The 20,580-nt window shown below is 37.0% G+C and overlaps 1 protein-coding gene across 21 annotated transcripts in view; it reads left to right on the forward strand.

Annotated features, from left to right (window-relative positions):
• LOC139975392 (disks large homolog 1-like) overlaps window positions 1-20,580 on the forward strand; it is a 155,108-nt gene that overhangs the window by 93,392 nt on the left and 41,136 nt on the right. Inside the window, exon 1 of one of the 21 annotated variants that reach the window (XM_071983349.1) lies at window positions 5,393-6,438. The exons of 19 other annotated variants lie outside the window; for them this stretch is intronic. In XM_071983349.1, coding sequence (XP_071839450.1) covers window positions 6,322-6,438 — 117 coding nt within the window. In that variant the 5' untranslated portion in view covers window positions 5,393-6,321. Of the gene's footprint in view, window positions 1-5,392; window positions 6,439-20,580 lie in introns of those variants that run through there. One more of the 21 variants, XM_071983351.1, reaches the window with a different exon arrangement.

Genomic DNA, 20,580 nt, shown 5'->3' on the forward strand with positions numbered 1-20,580 from the left:
TTGGTGTGGGATTGAAAGGGAGGGGGATGGTAGTGGGGAGAGGAGGGGTATGGTATTAGGGAGAGGAGTGGGATGGAAGTGGGGATAGGAGGGGAGAGGTTGGGGGGAGGCTCACAGCACTGTTAGTGCCTGAACAGAACGGCATTGAAATTGTCGTGTTATTTTGTTTATAAAGAGAACAAACATATGTATTAGGGTTGTTTTGTGGGTGATCACTTATTCAGCGTTCAAGTTACTCGTGGTCACTGACCTTGTAGGTTGTCATTGACTTGGATAACATTATGTACTATAGTACTAGTCCTTATGGATCCAACAAATTGCTAAAATGACTAGTACAGCATGCGCTCACATTTATCACGAGTAAATCTTATACAATAATGGCATTTCTTTTCCCGGAGGGTAATGTATTTTATATTTGCTATATGTTTAGTGCAGATGCTACAGTAACCAGACTTCTCATGTTTGCCTAGCGTCATGTCTCTATACTTTCAAATCTGATGGAGATTCACTTTTGGGAGTTTGGGATAAAATTTTGCAGATCTATCCATCTCTTGTAGTAGAGATGTATTCTTTTGCCCATGGTTGGTTGCATTTGCTGCAGCTGTAACATGTTCTGTTTAATGTGTATCAAAATAACGGCTGATAAAAGTGATTGAAAGTGCACTTATCTTGTGCCGTTTAGAGCACGGCAGTTTAATTATTCATATGTAAGAAAGTGAAAAATCTGCCATGTTTCATATTTGGCTCTGACATTGAAAGTGAGAAAGAAACCAGTTTTTTTTTCTTTGTCGTAGCTGTTCTTCTCTGTATGAAGCACAGTTTTCCATTCATTGGTGTATCCTCCCAGCTGAGTTAATGGAGGGGGGGGGGGGGGGAGTGGTAGAGGGTGAAAGGGAAGAATGGTGGGCATTTTATTGGGGGCCAAACAATGAGGCATCAGGATATCCTATAGTGAGAACGAATTATATATAAGCAATTTTCGGGTAGAATGCATAGATGTTGGTTGAATGTCTTATTCAGCTTTCTATCGAGGCGGGGGAGGGGGCGGGGGAGGGCGAACACTGCGACATCAGGATATCCCGTAGTGAGAATGAATTATATAAAGCCATTTTAGGGTAGAATGCAAAGATGTTGGTTGAAACTTTGCTGGCACCTTCGCTGGACCCTCTAGCACACTAAATGACTTCATTACATAATCACAGTAGTTGTCGTAACGATCATTTTTAAGTTTGCTGTGGGATAAAGATTTTGTAAAGACATTTACCTGTCCTCATTCTAGGCCTGCATGTGCAGTTATACGTTATACACACTGATGCTTCCTGTACTGCCATTCCCATAGCTGTATTGATACTTGGTGTCTGTCTAGTGTAGTGATAAAGGTAATTTACTAATCCCCTCTGTCAGAACTTTAATAATTTCAGTTGGGACTTTATTACTGATTTCACCGCGGACAGTTGGAAGAAGTAGTGAGATAGTTCAGTAACAAAAAATGAAACGTGTCTTGGAATCGTAACTTTAGAGATAGTTCGTTGTCGGCTGAGGTCGTAGATCTGTCAGCTACCGATCCAAAGTTTCCCACCTTAATTTTCTTTTTTCTGTCTGTTTTCAACGTTCGGAAGAAGTTGTTTTATGTACACTGTAGCTGGCTTAGATATGTTGAGTTATTTAATTAATTGGAGATTGCACAGGTGTCTTGTTGACAAGACTGATTGAACTGTTAATTATCGGGAATTATTCAGTAAAAGGACAATTTTGAAGGTGTGTATCAGGGTTTTGTGATTCTTCAGATGGTGTTAAAATTTGAGCCATTGATGGAAAATTCAAAGAATTACCCTTGTTAGATGTCTATAATAAAAGTGACTTTATAATCTACTCTGTTCTCATGTTCACATAAAATGAAGAGTTAATTATCAGGATATGTGATGAAATGAACTGTGGATGAAGTTCTGCTTGGAATAGTTTGGCAGGTGAGTAAATGTAGTTAGTGGTAGGGGGGGAGGGGGTTGGGGGAGGGTGTGGAAGAATTTCATGGATACCAATAAATATGATGTTTCCTTATTGTGATAGCTGATATATTCAAAATTTTGAAGTTTTGATAAATTGGTGATCGTAGGCAAATGGCTGCTGAAAAATATATTAAGAAATGTCCATGTACAACATAAAACTCACTAGGTAATTATAAACAAAATTGAAAAGAGGGTAGGAAAGTTTTTGCTAGAATGAGTGACCTCGGCGATTATTATTCCTCTGCTTTACCAGCTGAGCTGTCCAATCTTTAGTTGGTGGTAACCACAATGTAACTTTTTTCCTTTCCTTTCAAATTAAATATTAGATTGCATTTCATAAATCAACTTGAGATTTTTTTTTTCCACCAGATTATACCTCTTCCTTCAAATAAGTTTTAGTAACAGGATACATTTCTATACTAATGCACATAAGACCATGTTTTTCTACTCCCCTCCCCTCCCCTCTCCTCTCCTGCCCCCCTTCCCCTCAACAAAATTGCAGTGGTGAAGTAACTAGCCTAAATGCATTATGATAATTACAACTTCTATTTTGTATTTGAAAAGGCATGAAGAGGTCTTTCAGCCGATTGAATATTTTACGAAACAATTGATTACGATTGATAGAAATCGCCTTATTTTAAAATCTTGACTTGCAACATCACAACTCTTTCATTGTGATCGGTTCATTAAGTAGGTCAACGGTTCTCTGTGGGTTCTCCTTTCTCGGTTGGATCATCAAAGGGAAACATTTCTCTCCTTATCTGAAATAAAATCCAACATTTGTTCGTGTCTCTCCTCAGACACTTCTTCCAAGTTAAATATGGAACAGCATCTCATTTATGCCGTCAAGCAAATTTGGTGATTTTTTTGGGCAAAAAAATGTTCCAAATTTCTGTGGCATCCCTTTATTCCATTTTGCTGAGATTAAGTTTCCTCCACACACCTGATGCTTAGTAGTTCGGGGTCATCTTAGTAAGATGAGAATCAGTACACCGTGTGAAATGATTCTGTCACCTTTGTGAGTTTTAAGTCGTTAACTGTGTAAACATCACCACCGGGATCTATGGACGTGATCTACACATCCAACACACTGAAAACCAGATTTCAGAGTATATCTGAAACTATTACAATTTGTCATTTTACATAATTATTGGATTATTTCTATATAAATATATAAGAAAGAAAGGAAATATTTCAATATTGGCGATTTATCTAAAACTTAAGGAGATGCTAACTTGTTGAAGCAATTTTAATATCAACCATTACCAAAGAAGACATCTATTTTTTTTTCTACTACTAGCTAATTGTGAAAATTAATTTAATAGTTTCAAGGGTTTTAAAATAATTTTAATAATTAGAATGTTTTCAACTTTGATATTACCATATCATTAGCCAATTACACTTGTTTCACAAGAATGTTAGTGATTGCTCTCAAGACTCAGAGTCATTGATGTTGAGTATGGTAATTATTTCAAAGCTCTCTGTTTAAGAATTTGTCCTAGGTACACATAAAAATCAAAACAGTTCTATTGTTAGATGTACCCCCATGCCCTAATGATATTGTGACGATGACACTACATCATACCGCACGGTGTGTTAACTTTCGTGAAAGACGTATCATAAGCCATTTTCCATCTAATTATTCATCAAAGCCCACAGTCAGTGATGTCCTTTCCGTAAGAAGAAGAAGAGATTCCCTTGTTTTCTGCTCAAGGCACACAGAATCAAATTAACACCCCCCCCCCCTAAAAAAATGAGAGGGAATATGGTAAGATGAAGCGTATGCTACTATAGTACAGTAGATACATGTACTCAAGCCTATAGGCTCTCTACACACACGTCAACTTTATGACAAGTCTCCTCGAGCAGTCCGTGAAAGTGCTTAGTCAACTTGTTTGTGCGTTATCGTGCTGAAAACACTCGCTCGCTCAACGTCTCTCTCTCTAGTCTCGCGTCTCTCTTCATGACTCTGTACTGCTGCTGCTGATGCAGTGTCTCTCAAATAGGTTTTCTCAGTCTCCGTGGTTTCCCCGTCGCCGTGGTTTCACTGTGTCACAGAGTACTGGCGAGCCAACTACAGTAATTTGAAAAACGGTGAAATGACTCGCACTCTCGCCTTTTTGATTGTTTTAGCCATCGAGATCGCTGTTAGGAGTCTTCGTCGGGTCTGTACCTGAAAAGCCGTTTCAAGATTCCTCTGTCACAGTTGGAAGTTAAGGAACATTAATACGAGAGCAGACCATGTGGAAGCCATGTTTTTTGTGCATTTATCGGAAGACAGCTTTTAGTGTCCCTCTTATTCAGAAGATGTAACTTGGTCATCGGAGACTGAAAATGAGATTCTGTTAAGCAGCTTTTGGAATTAATGTTGTGACCTTAAAAATTGATTTTTTTTTTGTCTTGTGGATGTGTCTGCTTGGGAATGAGTATTTCGTTGTGTATTTTGTAAATTATGCAGATTGTCAGATTTGAATTTCCCATATTATTGCATTTTCATTAAAATATTAGTAATGTGGATTTCCAAAAAAAGGATACAGCTAAAGTCTATATCACTTCTTTTTTTGTTAGATGAAGGAAATTTTCCGTTTCGAGTTCATTCAGGAATCACTGCGAATCAGAACAAAGCATTCCTTTTAAGTGGTCGTTATTTCTGATTATTCCTATGGACATGAATATTCATGACTACTGTCTGGTTTAACAAACCACAGTTCCTTTAACGGATAATGACTCTGTACGCAATACTATTTTTGGTCTGATAATGGTTGTTTGATGTTCACAGAATCATTTCTATGGATAATTTGTTTAAAATACTCCTTTTTCAAGGAAACTTTAAAATGATTTATTTCTCGGGAAGTCATCGTTAAATATCTCTTTCTTCGAAAAGTTGCTGCAACCCACGTCCTCCATTCCATCACGTTTTCCTCGATTCTGTTAAAATGTTCGGTAGAATAGTTAGACCGCAGCAGTAAGCTATCCTGATGTCCGTGTTGAATGTTACACTCAACCTCATGCACGGTTGGCCATGAACAGTGTCAAACTACACTGTTTTCATAAATTTTACTTGATACTGGATTCTGGGAAGGCTTTTGAAACCTTCCACACAGATGTTGCAGCATCATCATCACCTGTTCTGTGCTACAGCAGCCATCAACAGTTGGTTGACTAAATCCTGTCGTCTTCTCGCTCACAAACAGTTATGACATGTCGGAATAAATATTTACAGTTTCCCCATCAAGTTTCGGGAAGACTCCCTTTTGTTCTGTAACCGACAAGAGTCGTTGAAAATCGTTATAGAATCTAGAAGGCGGGGGGGGTTTTCCCTCTTAATAGTGTGATGCTACTACATAATTGCACGCTTATACATCTACGACCAGCACAATTTGTCCTGTTCTTAGAAGTAATTAGTTGAATACAAAGTGAGCTTGCCGGAGAGAAAATTCTCTAACGTAGATTATTATCGGCGCATATGGCTGTGAATCGGCCGTTAGCATGCAACAGCTACCACTGTATTAGATGTTGCTGGTAGATAGATTTCAACGGCATGGTTTCAACGGCATCCATATCTTTTAGTAGTGATGTGAATTGTGGTTTCAGTGAATTTATACAATACTCGTTATTAATTAAACAATGGGGTCGCATCCTCGCTCTCAATGCTGAATTAATTCGATCGTTATGTGTGCATCTGTTATAGCGTTCTGTCATCATGTATTCATCGGAAAAAAGAACGTAGAGAACTTCTCCCCTTATAGGCTTGTCGATTATTAATTCCATTTGATTCACAAGTTTATGGTTTTCACTGGAAACATATCTGCAGTTCAAACATTCCATTTTTATTGATGTTTGTTATCAAACCATTCAATTCTGTTCTGGATTTATTGAGTCAGTGATATTGACTTTGTGTGCTCTTTTCTACATTATACATGAACGGATCCAGCTGTAATTAGTCTCTCGTTATCAACGATTTGAAGCGTCCATTGTCGTTTACAGATGACCAAGCATTGAAGGTTCTTCATAAAGATACCACCTTTAATCAATTCGGTCATTTCTTAATCGTGTGATCAGAGTTGTATTGCTTATCAGGGTTTGTTACATTTCATGGTTCTTTCTGTGGCAGAGATCTTACACTTCAAAACTTGTTTTATACCAGCGGCAGTTCGTTGATTCCTTTTTGGACCTAAAGGGATTTAGAAGTCTCCTCTGAAATATAGCATTCCAAAGCCTTAACATTCCAAAGACGGACAGATTTTAATCGCCTTTGTGGGGTTATCTGCAGAGCAAAGTTTTAGACGCCAGAACCAGAAACTGAGAAACGACAATGCATGTATCTGCGAATGTTTCGTCAGTGCTGAACGTGCACAAGCATAAGGAATACTCACCGACTAACCATCACCATCATCACCACGAGCATCACCATCACCACCATCATCACAAGGTAATAGTCATCACCTTGCACTGGGGTGAAAACAACTATTGATGCATTATCCAAAATATTTATCCACCAATAATAGGAAATTTGGGTGATTACTCTATAAACTCTTTTAAACCATAATGGAGTCTCCTCGTCTTCAACATCTGTTGGTATTTTAATTTGTATTAAGTCTTCCTCTTTCTGATGCTCAAAAGATGCTCTAATTTCTTAAATTTTCTCCTTTTTTGGGGAGGAGGGTGGGTTGAGAGGGTGGGGGGAGGGAGATAGGGGATTGGGCAAATTATTTGTATTTTTCTTTCAATCTATTACCTGGTTGTCAGATGGTTCAGTCTAATAATGAGGCGTAAATAGCTACTAGAATTCCTCTTCAGTTGATCTGATGTACACAATTGTCTTTTTAAATTGTTCCTTTCTGGCCACATCAACTTTCAAATGTTCTTGATTGCTGTTGATTAATTCCAAAGTTTGACATCAAAAATATGGTTTTTGTGAAATTTTAGAGTGAAATTAATTGACCAGTTGACTTCTCTGTGGTAAACATTTTTTAAGTTCGAGACAGTCCTTACGATGCCAAATGTAGGCAATATAATGTAGGAGATCAAATGATGTGCTTTGCTGCCCTGTTATGGGAGTGATAGCTACACCCTCTCTTACCCTAACTTCCCTGTAAAACTATAATCATTGGCAGATTCCTCACACTTGACAGCAATTTCAAACTCTTGTAGCAGTTTTTTTTAGCTAATTTATAATTTCTCAGCATTTTTCTGCAACAACCTGAAAATGATTCCCTGCCCAGTCAGTGGTGAAGGTAAATGAACACATTCTCTATGCCATATCTCTTTTTTGTCCGCACAGCGTATATAACCCATCTCGAAAACACATAAGTTACCTCTTATCTAAGCCTAGAAATTCAGGCTGTTTACTTGGCTAAATGCCAGTAATTGCCAGTAAAGGCTGCTGTAGACATTAAGTACATAAGCACATGATCAAAGCAATTATGATTTCAAAAATTGCAAACATTCCCAATAAAGGGCCCCACATTACTGCATATATTGCCAGCAATATTTATTAGGCTGCTGCTACCACATAAATCCTGACATTTGCTGAATTCAGGAAATTGCCAGTAGGAACTTTATTTTATCCAGTAGAGTTTGTTTTTAAAATCTCCTTGCAATGTTATTTTTTTTTAGTTGAGCCAGTGGCTAAAATTTGTTAAATTCTAGCCCTGATGGTCTCTACTGACATGGTCATGTGGGTCTTTTTTTCTTAGACATCTTAACAGTTTGATTTCTTGTGACGCAATTACATAATCAGTCCGATATCTCCTGTTGATAACATTTTGTAAACGATTGACATGACAAGTTCCAAATTATTATGTTTTGTAACAAATCGGAAGTTATATTTAAGTGACTTTGAGCAATACGAGAAAGTCTCTCTTTCCAGCACCAGAAATAGTTTTGTACTTGTTGATATTTTTGAGACTTCTAAACCAAGGAGCAACTATACATTTAGGTTGTCAACAACCTTTGTTGGCATTTGTATTTTTTTGCAGCCTGTGAGAAAAACACAGTTAGTATTTTATTTGTATTCCAGCAATGCTGTAATAATTTTGATGTACATATTTTGATGGAAATATGGGCTGTTTGCATATTTCTGTTTCTCCATGCAGACAATTTATTACCGTCATAATGAAATCTCTCATTGATTGATAGCGTGTGCTGTTGGTTCCGTTGGGTGCCTTCACCCTATAGCTGAGTTAACCATTATTTTGTATGTGTATTTTCATATGACCTTGCTCATTTTCACCCAAATTCCTTGGCATAGCTCCATGGCCAAGAATAGCTTAAATTTTGTTATCCTGGTATAAATAACTTTTAACCAGCAATAGTTTTCTACCCCCTTAGTTGTTTCTAATTATACTGTTGTGTGTAATATGCATACAAATACAGAAACAGTTTAAACAGGTCATATAGCTTAATTAAAGGCCTGTACTCGAGAAATGTCTGCAATTGACCGTGCTGGTTTCATAGATGACTTTACATGCACAAATTTGTTACCCTATCAACAGCCTTCATATATCCTACAAAATATTGCATGACATCATTCAAAAGAAGATGAAAACCCTACATACATCATTTCTGTTGCATTTATTGTGTTAGAACTTCAAATCTGATTGTTGGGGGGTCTCTTGTAATATTATCAACGTTAATGCCTTCATAATGGAAAAATAATTATATAGCTGCAGTATGATAATTTTGTCAATACCCAGAAGACATAAACGTGTAATTGGAAGATTTTTGTTTTAATCCTCACAAATGAAAAGGATTTTTTATTTCTTCTCCCCTGAATTGCCTAGCTGGTCTTTTCTTATGAATCTTTATAGAGGAATACTTTGCAAGACCCTGTAACCCCTGTAGGTAAAAAGATACTTCTTCTTCTGCATAAAATCTTTGCAGGCTCCATAAAATCCAGATGAAATTGTGAGAAGATCTCGTCAGTTTAATGTAACTGTTTGCAGGGAGGAAGGGAGGAAGGGAAAAACAAGGAGTGTTTTCTTGATTAAATTGTCTCTGAGAGAAACGAAAACAGACTCAAAGAGAGAGAACAGTCTGCAAATGATGGAGAGAGACCAAAGTGATGTCTTACCTATCATGATTTATTTTTCTTTAAAAAGGAAGAGGGAAAGAAAAAGACTGGCTCCTTTAAAATCAGTGTATCAATGTCAACCCTGCTGGTTCTTAAAAGACGATCTAGAATAATGGTAGTAATCAAGATGGTGATGATAACGGACGAGGCCTACATGGCAATGTCTCTAGAAATGGACCGAGTTTACAGTTAGCTATTAAACACAAATTTTTACAAAATGGATCATGTGTGTATTAAACTTGTGTTGCCATGGTCACAGATGCTGTAAGAGGATGCAGCAAGGAATGGCCTAAACGTGTGTACCAAAGCTAATTACAAAGGTCAAATTATGGAGGTTTCGTGGCATAATTTTACAACCCGCCATCCAGTGATGTTACTTATTGCAGTCCAGCTTGTTCATAGAACAGAGATGCATATGAAGCCTCTGATCCCCCTCTCCTCCCCTGCCCTTCCCCCTCCCCTCTCTATCCCATATCTTCCTTATAAGCTCTTATAACCCATATAGCAACTACCTGGTCCACACTTAACAGTTTTAGTATTACATAACTGAAATGATATGATTTCTCTACTCAGAGTAAAGCTTGTCGATAAGATATTTTCCATCTGATTTCTCGGTATTCTTCTTCTTCTCATTCGCTTCGTTGACTCTGATATCTCTTCATCTCATGTGATTTGCTTTGTTCCCTCCGTTTCTCTTCCTCCTTCATCGATCTATTGAGGAGATTGGCATAATCTCTCATCTCATTTGGGAATCTCTCGTTAACTTCATTCATCCAGTTTACACCTCCCCCAACTGTGATGTTAGTTCTTTTTTGTTCCATTCCTCTAAAGTGGATTTTTGCCATCGAGAGATTGGTTCTCTCCGCTCCTCTACCCCCCCCCCACCCATCCCCTCTCGGTTGTAATCAGATTGATCTCTTCCCAAGAGGTCACCTCTGACATTGACTTTGCCTTCAAATTTCATTGATCAATATCTTGATCAAACATAACCTAACTTATTTTGTTTTTTGAGAGAAAAAAACCAAGTTAAAACTAAGAGGAGAGACTTAGCCGCCACGAAGCAAGCTCTGCCACGTTTTCCTTGGCACCGGATGTTGCTGAAATCTGATTGGAAAATTGAGATGTGACCAGTGCTCGATAATTTGGTAGGTGATCAACCGTCGTACTCGGATATGAAGAAGCATTATGAGATTGATATGCAACAAAACTAGCCTGGCAGTTGCGACGACTACGATGACGGGGAGGTCAGATGAAGAAATTACTCTTCGTTCGGTACTGATTGGGGTCTTTGTAGTGCACGGGAGAGCAGGAAGAGGTTGATTGGTGCGACGTTTATTATTAAATATGGCGCAAGGTTAAAGACGATATTTGCACAGGTACTCCTGGTAGGGATACCGTGTGGTTTAATTTTAACCCGAGGGTGGTATCGAACCAGCGAACTCTCGAGGTCAGTCTATCCGAGCAGAATTAAAGGTCGTTGGTCCGAAGGCACTTTCAAATATCACAATCATTTAAGCCAATGCAGCAGTGGCTAAAAACCACCAGGAATTTCAAAAGGTTTAAATGGGGTCATTTAAATATTGGTTAGGTATCGTTTCCACAAAAATGCCATCATCGGATAAGATTTTGGTGGACAAAGTAACAGCTTATGTACATACAGGTACCTCATTTTTTGCTCTAGAGTTGAGTTATGATGCCATCGTTGTAGGGATTTATTCACAAATTTCATGCAAGTTGTAGCTTTGAATGACTGTAAGAATATCGTATTATATACGTATTAGGAGTTCAGAGTTGCAATTAGATTTACCTCAGCTTTGTTGACAATTATAGACAAATATCTACCAATTAGTCCAGTTAATATTTCAGTACCACCTCTATTTATGAAGATGACTTTTTAAAAGTCACATTCCCTTAACGGAGTAACGGATCAAGTAGTCGAAATTCCCAGATTTTAGTACACAGCCCACCGAGCTCCTTATAAGTAAAAAGCCAAATTCATCCATAAAGACTTTGGTATTGTATAACAACTTTAATAATCAAGAGGAAACGATATTGGAATTCATCCCTGCAGGATGTCTGTTCTTTGTATCAAAATTAAACAAAAAAATAGACAGTTCTACCGACTGTAAAAAAAAACTGACCGCATCAACACTTCAAACGAGAATATTGTGCAAAAGGAAACTTGCGATGTCAAAAGACAACTTATATGCATGACGGATGTTTCACCAAAAATGATTTCCGATGATTCCAATAAAAGCGTAGTTGTTTTAATTGTGGACCCATAGTCTGTGATGAAAAGCATATATATATTTCTAGAAACTTTTACATAAATCGGCACAGTTTAACCATGTCATAGGACAGGTCTTTTCTTCTGGTTGTCCCTCGGACAACCAGACCTCACTCTGTGGTTGTCTGAACAGCAAGTTTTAGTTGTCCGAACTGCGACTTTGGTCATCCGATAAAATGAACCAAACTAGCAGTGACCAATACGTATGTACTATGCAAGAGAGATTTGTAGGTTTGATGAATAACACACCAGCTTTGGGGATGTTACCAAATTTATCATATTTTACTCATTTGAGGGTATTTTAGTTTCAATGCAATCTGAATTTGATGTAAACAACTGGAGGCATTTTGTCGGGCAACCTACAAAACTGATTTTGGTCGACTGAACAGAACTTGAGTAGTCTCAGGCAGCTGGACGTCCGTTAAAATGCACCTCTCGTATGATCAAGAACACTGCTGCATGACTAAGAATGACTATTGCTCTTAAGGCTGTTTTAACCTACTCTCTGCCTCTCTATCTCTCTCTCAGTTGGGCTGAACGCTACTGTTTTCTATTATGCATGCACTATTCAAAAGAAACGTAACAAAACCTGACAAGAGTCATAGTTTAATTACTTGCAATCTCGTCGGATGCATTAATTAAAGATGAAGAACTCGTAGTCGTTGTGAGCTATCCGATTATTAAGTCACTATTACAATTTGTATCTCGCCAAGCCCTCCGTATTCAGAAAATTTATGCCCAAAACTGACTGGTGGGTGAATTTATAATACTGGTAAGGATGCCAAATAAATTAGATTAAAAACTCAACAACGAGTCAGTTTTGTATAAAGTTCAGTGACGTTTAAAGGTAACGTTCTCCACAAAATGACATTTCTGACAGTGTTAGTTTTAGGGAATGACATCGGGGACATGAAATCTGCGTAGTATATAGCATTGTATTACACTGCCTGAGAGTAGTATAGTGTTTGGTTTATATATATGCTATGCAATGTATATATATATACATATATATATGTATATAATCACAGCTCCTGTATCTAGTTATTAATATCTATGCATCCTATGTGCAATATAGTTTACAGTGTGTGATTGCTGGCACAAATAATAAAAATGTTAAAATGTGCCTCAGTTGTGTTCAAAACCAACATCACTGCTATTTATATTTGGCAGCTGTGCAGACATTGAGTATTTTTGCCTTGATGGTAAATATATACAGTACAACAGTTTAATATAAAAAGAAACATCAGTGCAGTAGGTAGGTAGAAGAAAAGATAAAATATCCATGCTACAACTAGGCTCTTGTATATCTATTGACCTACATTCAGCATGTGTTGGACATGTTGAAATCAATGTTCGGGTTTTCGGTAATTTCATCAGCGAGGCAAGAGAGGCTGTCGTGACACCTTGTCTGGCTCGTTAAGGGTCTATTTTACCTATAGTCTAGGTCCGGGCAGATTATCGAAAGACAGAAGGGAAGCCACGCTAATGGAGACTTAATATTCTGATCGAAACGTCCAATTATGCTTAAACGTCGGCACTGACAGCCCTGTGCAGGGTGCTAGAGCGTGAAAATGTTGCCACTTTAGGATACAGTATATGCCAGAAAAAATGGTACAGAATATGCCACCATGATTAACAGTTTTCTAGTATGGATCTTATGAGCATATCTAGAGCTTCATTTCTTGAATTCATAGTTTTGGTTTTGTTTTGACGGATATGGTGGTAGCAACCAAATAGGGGAAAGAAAAAAAAATATCAGTGCTTTTTGACAATACAAAATTTTGATATCCATATTCCTCCTGTTTCCTTTTGTTTTTATGAACATATTATGATGCAGGATGTGAATTAAAGTTAATTAGCAAACAAAGATAAGAGAATTGAACTTAAATTTTCTTTGAAGTAATTTTCTGAAGACATCTATTCCTATAATCACAGAAACCGAAAATCACTAGTGTCACTGCTGATGTACATGTAAATCACAACACCTTGTATGTGGTATCCTTTCATTCTGTAAAAAATGCCAAAATGTGCACTGCAAATAGCTTGTATATATTCAGCAAATCTTTCATACGTTAAAAGTATTAAAAAGTTGCAAGATCATTTCAATTTGTAGGATTGGAGGGAGACCTTCATCTACATATTGAATTTCGATTAAGCCCAGCAAGTAGGCATAAGATGAAGCCATTAAAGACGTTTAAAAAATTGCCATTTTTTCTGATTCTATTTATACGGTTATTATTCTCAGTAGTCAATATAACAGGGATCCCACAGTGTATACTGTAGAACTGCACATATACCTGTATATAGTGTAAAGTGTTACAGTGATAAATCACTGTAATGATCTCTCTCACATATCCTCATGCCTCCGCCTATCCTAGCCCCTCCATCTAATCTCACACCTCCCCCTAACCTCACCTCCCTTCCTATGATCTCATACCTCCCCCTATCCTCACCCAACCCTCCTATACTCACCGATCCCGCCTATCCTCATCTCTCCTTTCCCTATCCTCACCCCACCTTCACTTATCCTCACCCCTCCCTTTGATTCCCAAAGGATAACTGTGACATGCTTAACATTGATCAACAAAAAATCAGTCTGTAACTCATGGCTTCACAATTTTGCAACGATCGAAAATTAAACGTGACGGATTGAAACGTTGAACGTAATGGTAATGTAGTTATATTGATGATTTCAGCTCCAGGCAAATAGCGTAAAAATCCTGGGGAAAAAAAATATGATTTTGTACACATTCAATCAATATTGTAGCAAGGTTACACATCCATATCTATGAGAAAGAGATGAAAAGGAAATTTTTTCTCAAAATTTTTTAAATATCCGCAGTGGTCTACTAGGCCTTGAGAAATCAGACACACATATCGTCTATTTTAATAGACGATGTACGATACTTCCTTAGAAGGCAGCCACTTTGTTCATCAGCTCATTCCTCGGTTTCCTTTTCGCCTCCTCATTTTCCCCTGTTTAAGTGAAAGTTACATTTTCTCAGTCCAGTATGTTAGTTTTACAATAAATCTTTTTTTAATGTGATATGTTCAACTTCTGAAAATGTCAGCAAGATAATGTTTGGAAAAAGGTTTCTTTCTTCACGTTCTTCAGAATTTTATATGTAACATTTTTATCGTTTGTATAACAGAATTGTCTTGTGACTGCCATGGCCAGAGAACGTTGAAATATACATGCATAGAAGGAAAGATAAATTTATGTGAAAATATAACTTTCAAAGCAAAGAGTCTGTTTTAAAAAAAAAAAAAATCAGTTTCAGTTTTCTTTATTCTAGTATACAATTTACAAATAGGAGAGTAATAAAAGTTTACATAAATTACAATAAAAAGAAAAGCGATTAATAGGCAATAAAAAAAGGCATGTAAGAGGTTAGTATTAAACACTGTAATCTAGCTGGCTCTTTCAATTATCAACATGTAAGGAGTATAAACAGAATCTATTAATAGAGATGTTTAGTATAGGAGTTTTTTTGCTGGCTGGCTAAAATACACATTCGCCCTGTAAAAGCTGCAGAGGAAATAGAAGCCAGTCTAAGCAATCTAATTCATCCTAAAAACTACAGATGGTAGTATGAAGGTTCTGAAAGTATTAAATGGTATGTATACTACTATATACTACTATACCCAGAGTCCAGTGAGATAAAGCTATGTAATGTTCTAATGATAACTTAGTGGATCAATTTCACTATATATTTGAATGTCCAGCATTTATAGGCGAAAGAAAAAAGAACAACAATCCTAATTCTACGGAACTAGAGGATAAACTCCCGATAAAAGTGGAACAGGTATTTCAATCAAAAGCTAAACCAGTCCTTTGTAATTTTAAGTAGATTTTGCTCTAAAATAAAGAAAATCTTTTTTAAATCGATAATTAACTCTTTAATGTGTGTTAGTCAATGGTAGTGATGATGCCTGTAGCCACATTTTTGTTCAATTCACTTCACTTATAAGTCATGAATGGAAATTTTACACTTTAATCCTTTTCTTTTTTAGTCCAGGCTTTCTCCTTCTCGGGTTTTCTTCTTAAAGTCGTCACATATTAACCATGCCGTCAATTTGGGTTTCGTGTAAATTTGTGTAAATTTATGTCATCGGTCTCTAACACGTCAATGAAAGATACAGTTTAAAAAAAATGAAATGAAACCAAAAGAGAAGCTGATATGTCACCATCGCGGTCACCGCCAGGCTAGTTTGTTGCATATCAATCTCATAATGCTTGTATAGCGAGGTATTAAGTTAGTTGTAGAAAGAGGGGCATGGAGGGTCATGTCAGATCAGGTACCAGGGACAATTAGGTCACGGGACGCCCATCTTCATTTTCCTCTATCGTTAAGAAGAATGAGAATGTTCATTAATCATTATCCCATATTTTACTAACCCCCCTGCCCCTCCCCCATATTGAACCTGGGCCCTGCAGTCACCTAATGTCACCTTCTTAGCATTACAGAGCAGCTGAGCACTTATCATATCATGTCTTCATTGCAAATGTGCTCACATTTGTCAATATGCCTGACAATCTATATCTTGGCATCTAAATTGTATTAACTAGGAGGATAAATAGTTCTGACATTGCATTTTAATGAGATGCTGTCGTACTATACATAACAAGATTCGAATCAAGGGATGACGAATAATCATCTCGTTCTCCTGTTTTTATGGAAATTCTGAAAGGTTGATGAAGATGGCCTGCTTCTTCTGAATTTTCGTCTTTGCTGTTTAATATTCTCACCATTTGTTTGGAAAAACTGCATAATTCCTTTTAAGTACCCCTCAAAACAGCGGTTATGAATTTTATCCCCGTTTGAGGAGTGCCAAGGAGCCCCTCACTCTCACAGGTACTTTTAAACCGTGGGTACAGAATAATTTATTTTTATTTTCAAAAAATTGCTTTTAATGTAAAATAGATGCAGCCTTTAGTTGGCTGTGTTAAAAAAAAATATGTTTACCCTGAAATTGAATATATAATACGAACTTACCAAATTGCTGGGCTGGTTGCTAGATGTGTGTGCATATGTATTGTATGGCTTTACTTGGGATATATGTGGGTGTCAGGGTTTGGAGGAGGTAGGGAGATATGATAGGGTTTAAAGTTTAAGGAAAGTCTCTTATTTTAACTAATTGTAAACTCTGATTCTAAGCTCTCAAAGTTGACTATTTTTTAACAAAAAAAACCCTACAAATTGTTGCTGTATGGAAGTGAACTTTCACAAAAAAAGCTACGGAAATTATTACCCCTAAGAGAAACTATACGGATGGAAACGCCAAGATATATCATAGTCGTAAATTTATGCAAGTACTTTGGAAATAAAAACAACCTCGATCTGTAATGAGAATACCACGAATGAAGGCTTAGGTACTGTCACCATTCACCACCAGTGTGGATTCATAAATTAACTTATTAGATATATGTATGAACTTATTAGATAAATGTATAAATGAACTCCTAGGACAAGCTTTTCATATGTTTTAATGAACATATTTATGATGCAGAATGTGATAGAAAAGTCAAACTTTTTCAATTTCATGCAGACATGTAGACTCCTTGAAGTGAGTTTCAGTGTACATGGCTATTGCTCGTCATTTATGAACCACGAGGTGGTCTTTATTATCCTGTTGAAGCTTCTTTTTAATAATTACCTTTAATTGTTAGATAATTTCATGTTTATCAGAGCTATAGCTATCATTAAAGATAAAATCATAAAATCCTACAATAGCAACAGACATTTATGTGAATCACCCTAGTTTATGAATTTGCCATACATGTAGACTCATAACATACATGTTATGCTTGATCAATGCCCCGTTACCATGGTGAATATGGAAATGGCTGCAGTTTTTAGCTGCACGTAGTACTCTGTACGCCTGCCCACATGAAAGCAGCTCATATCGCATGGGCATAAGTGCAGCTAGTTGAATAGGAATGTAGAAGATAAATAGGAATTATTTATGTAATAAATGATGGAATCCAACAATTTTCTGCTAGATTCCTCACGACCTCCCAAGAGAGACTTATTTCTATCAAAAGCGTGTAAGATGATAGAAATGTTGGAGGGAAGTATTACAGGCCTATGGGATGCGTACGGGTGTCAGATTTGCGGGTGAATATATATAGAGAGGTAGATACAGTAGGTGAAGGTATGGTGATTACAGCAAGGGTAAATGGCCGCTCATGATAGGATGGAGCTAGATTAAAAAGCGTGACATAGAAGCCATCCTTCTTGATCCTCTGTTTGTGGCCTCAGTAGTCAGGGGGATCAGTTCAGGGGATCATTTCATTGATGCGGATCAACCATACAGCTATTCATAAATATGTAAGTCTAATCCTCAACGTTATTGTAGTAGTACCCAATGAAAGGATCTCTGACAATGGTCTTAAACACAGTCGAGTGATAATTGCAAGGAAATTTCATTCCTTAATTGTTTTCTGTGATTTATTTTATGATTTCAGTAAATAAAGGGACGGTTGCATATGAAAGAAGAAATTTTGTGTAAAGTGTCAAATCACTGAAATTCCAGGAACTTTGCTTTAACCTTCAAAACTACGTTTGGGCATTCAGTTTGTTGAACGAAATTCTACTTGTAGGTCTAAAACTTTCAGAACAGACTTGAGAATTGGCTGGTGAAATAGATCTGTTAGTTTAAACCATTACACCATCTCAGTACACTCAGGAGGTGAAAGAACTATATCTACATTAAGATTACAGCGTAGAAAGTCTCTCTCGTAATCTCGCCTTTAATAGAGTACTTAGACGTAATGACACTAAATCTACAACCTTGATAAAAACACCATGAGTACGTACGTACACATTTTGATAACTTAAGATAAACCGATATTAAAATATACTGTAACATCGATGATCAAACATGTAAATTGCGATGATTTATTCCAGGTCGATATACCTTGAGTCGCTGTAACCGGGAGGACATAAAAACTTACTTTTAGCATAATTAATGCACAATATGAGAAAATATGGCGCAATATTGCATAAATTTAACATAATATGCTGTATAATGGAGGCTGTGATGTCAATTTAAAGCTGCAAGCAGGGCAAAGTCGTATCTGCAAGGTTTTCTCACAAACAGGAGGATAATGTTTCTTTCTTCCCGACTATTGGTCTTTGCTTCATTTTTTATTGTCAGTGCTGGTCTCTGAGTTGAAATTAAATATATTGTCTAATATAGTAAAAAGTATTAAGCTACAGATATCAGGCAATGTTTTTTTGTGGCAATAAGTCAAATTTCAACTTATGCTGGTATGCAAATCATTCGCATAGCCGTTTACCAAGGTAAATATACTAAATAGTATCTTGTCATGGAGTGCTCACGATAAGCCACTGTACTTTTGGAGTGAAGAACAAACCAGTATCAAGACCAACATTGTGAATTCAGCTTCTCTCTGCATTATACTCAAGGTTGAAATTGACTCAATTTTTCAAAGATACCTTCTCTATTGGATTATAATTGAGTTAGGCAAATTTTTTATCTGAAAAGAAACATTTGCTAAAAATCCTTTTTTTTTTTAGATTTCTAATGGTTCCTACTTTTTGCAGAATTTTACAAAAGAGGAGAAATTGTCTCGTAATATGATACTGTCTTAACTTACCATCCATATGCTTGAATTATAGCTAGCTTTTCTCAAAATCAGTAACAATATCACAACTTCTAATTAGTACTCAGCAATAGTTAGTTAAGCTTTGTTAATAAGTCTTGCACTATCGGTACTGAATATGTCTATTTCTTTGACAAAAAAACGACATGATTTTGTCCTTATAACATACCAATGAAATTTGCTTTAGTGGTTTACATAGTAATTCACATAAAAATATATTTTACATGAAAGATGTGAAGGGAGCTTTTAAAACTTTGATGGTCAGTCTGGAAATTCCCTTCCCCTTCCCCTTCCCCTCTCCCCTTTCCTCATTCTAGTGGTCAGCTGGCATTAACCGGGGGAAGGGGGATTGAAGGAGTTTTTGCTGGTAGAAGGAATCAGTAATAAACATGGAACTATATTCGAAAAGTGGAAGCAAATCTGAGTAATAAAGTTACTGTTGAAATTTTACAAGTACCAATATTCCTCCAACCTACAAATCTCCCCAGTTTTAGCAAATTCTTCATTGTCAATTTGTCATTTAACTGTGTATTATCAGGTATATCTCCCTTATAACCAGCCCACCCCTATTCCCCCCCACACATGTTTATGCCCATCATATTCCAGTATTCCTCTTACAATTCAAATGTCGTCAGATCTCCCAGAATGTGTGTTTACAGGTTGATACCATTATAAGCTGTGATGTATTTTAAGGTAACACTGCCATCTACCTGAGATAATTTAATAAAACTGAAATATGTTATGGCCTTCACCCATCACCCCATGCAGGGGGAGCTGCAACGCAGACCCAATTTACATACAATAACTGTAAATCACAGACACCGTTGCGGCAGCTACGCTATACACGTTCCGCAAGATGCTGCGTGATGTGTATCGACCAATTTAGCTTCGGGAGAAAATCCCAGAGTCTGTAGTCAGACTCGACTTGAATCCGTTAGTTGGACTGCAGCGAGTAAAATGTGGATTCTGTTGGCAACAGTAGCCTGAGTCATGCTTTGGTAATATAAACACTCACAACCAGAGCAAATAACTAGATAATAAGCAAGTTCTTGTCTTCCCCACTGCTGTACTTAAATCATTCCTATTTCATTCTCTGTTTACGTGTCTACGTGATGGCAGGTGATTAATATCATGTATAGTTTATAATACAAGTATTCTGTTTACGTTAATTATATCTCTCCAGTTTTCTGAAGCTCTCTCACAGGCTAATTGTTTTTTTCTATTTTTTTTTTTGTTGTTAATTCAGAACTATATCCAATAGGTTAGAAAACATAATTGAAAACAATATATTGTTATAATTTTACAATTATCTGGGGATGATTCATGCAGTGCCAGTGGGAAATTTATTTATCCGTGTATCTAGCCCACTATTTGGACGACTCTCAGATGGCTAAATGCAGCAGTGGTCCTCTGTCAGTTGTTGCTTCTTCCTCAGTACACATACCGTGTGTACCCCTTGAGAATTACAGGCATTTGAGCAGTTAGGATAACATCAAGGCCCATTCACCTTCTTTCATACTATTAATAAACCCCTCCCCCCCCCCGCATCAGTAATACATATCGTCAGGGCCTGCTGTAATGT

This window comes from Apostichopus japonicus, chromosome 10 (genome assembly GCF_037975245.1).
Source record: "Apostichopus japonicus isolate 1M-3 chromosome 10, ASM3797524v1, whole genome shotgun sequence".
In the NCBI taxonomy this organism is placed as follows: Eukaryota; Metazoa; Echinodermata; class Holothuroidea; order Aspidochirotida; family Stichopodidae; genus Apostichopus; species Apostichopus japonicus.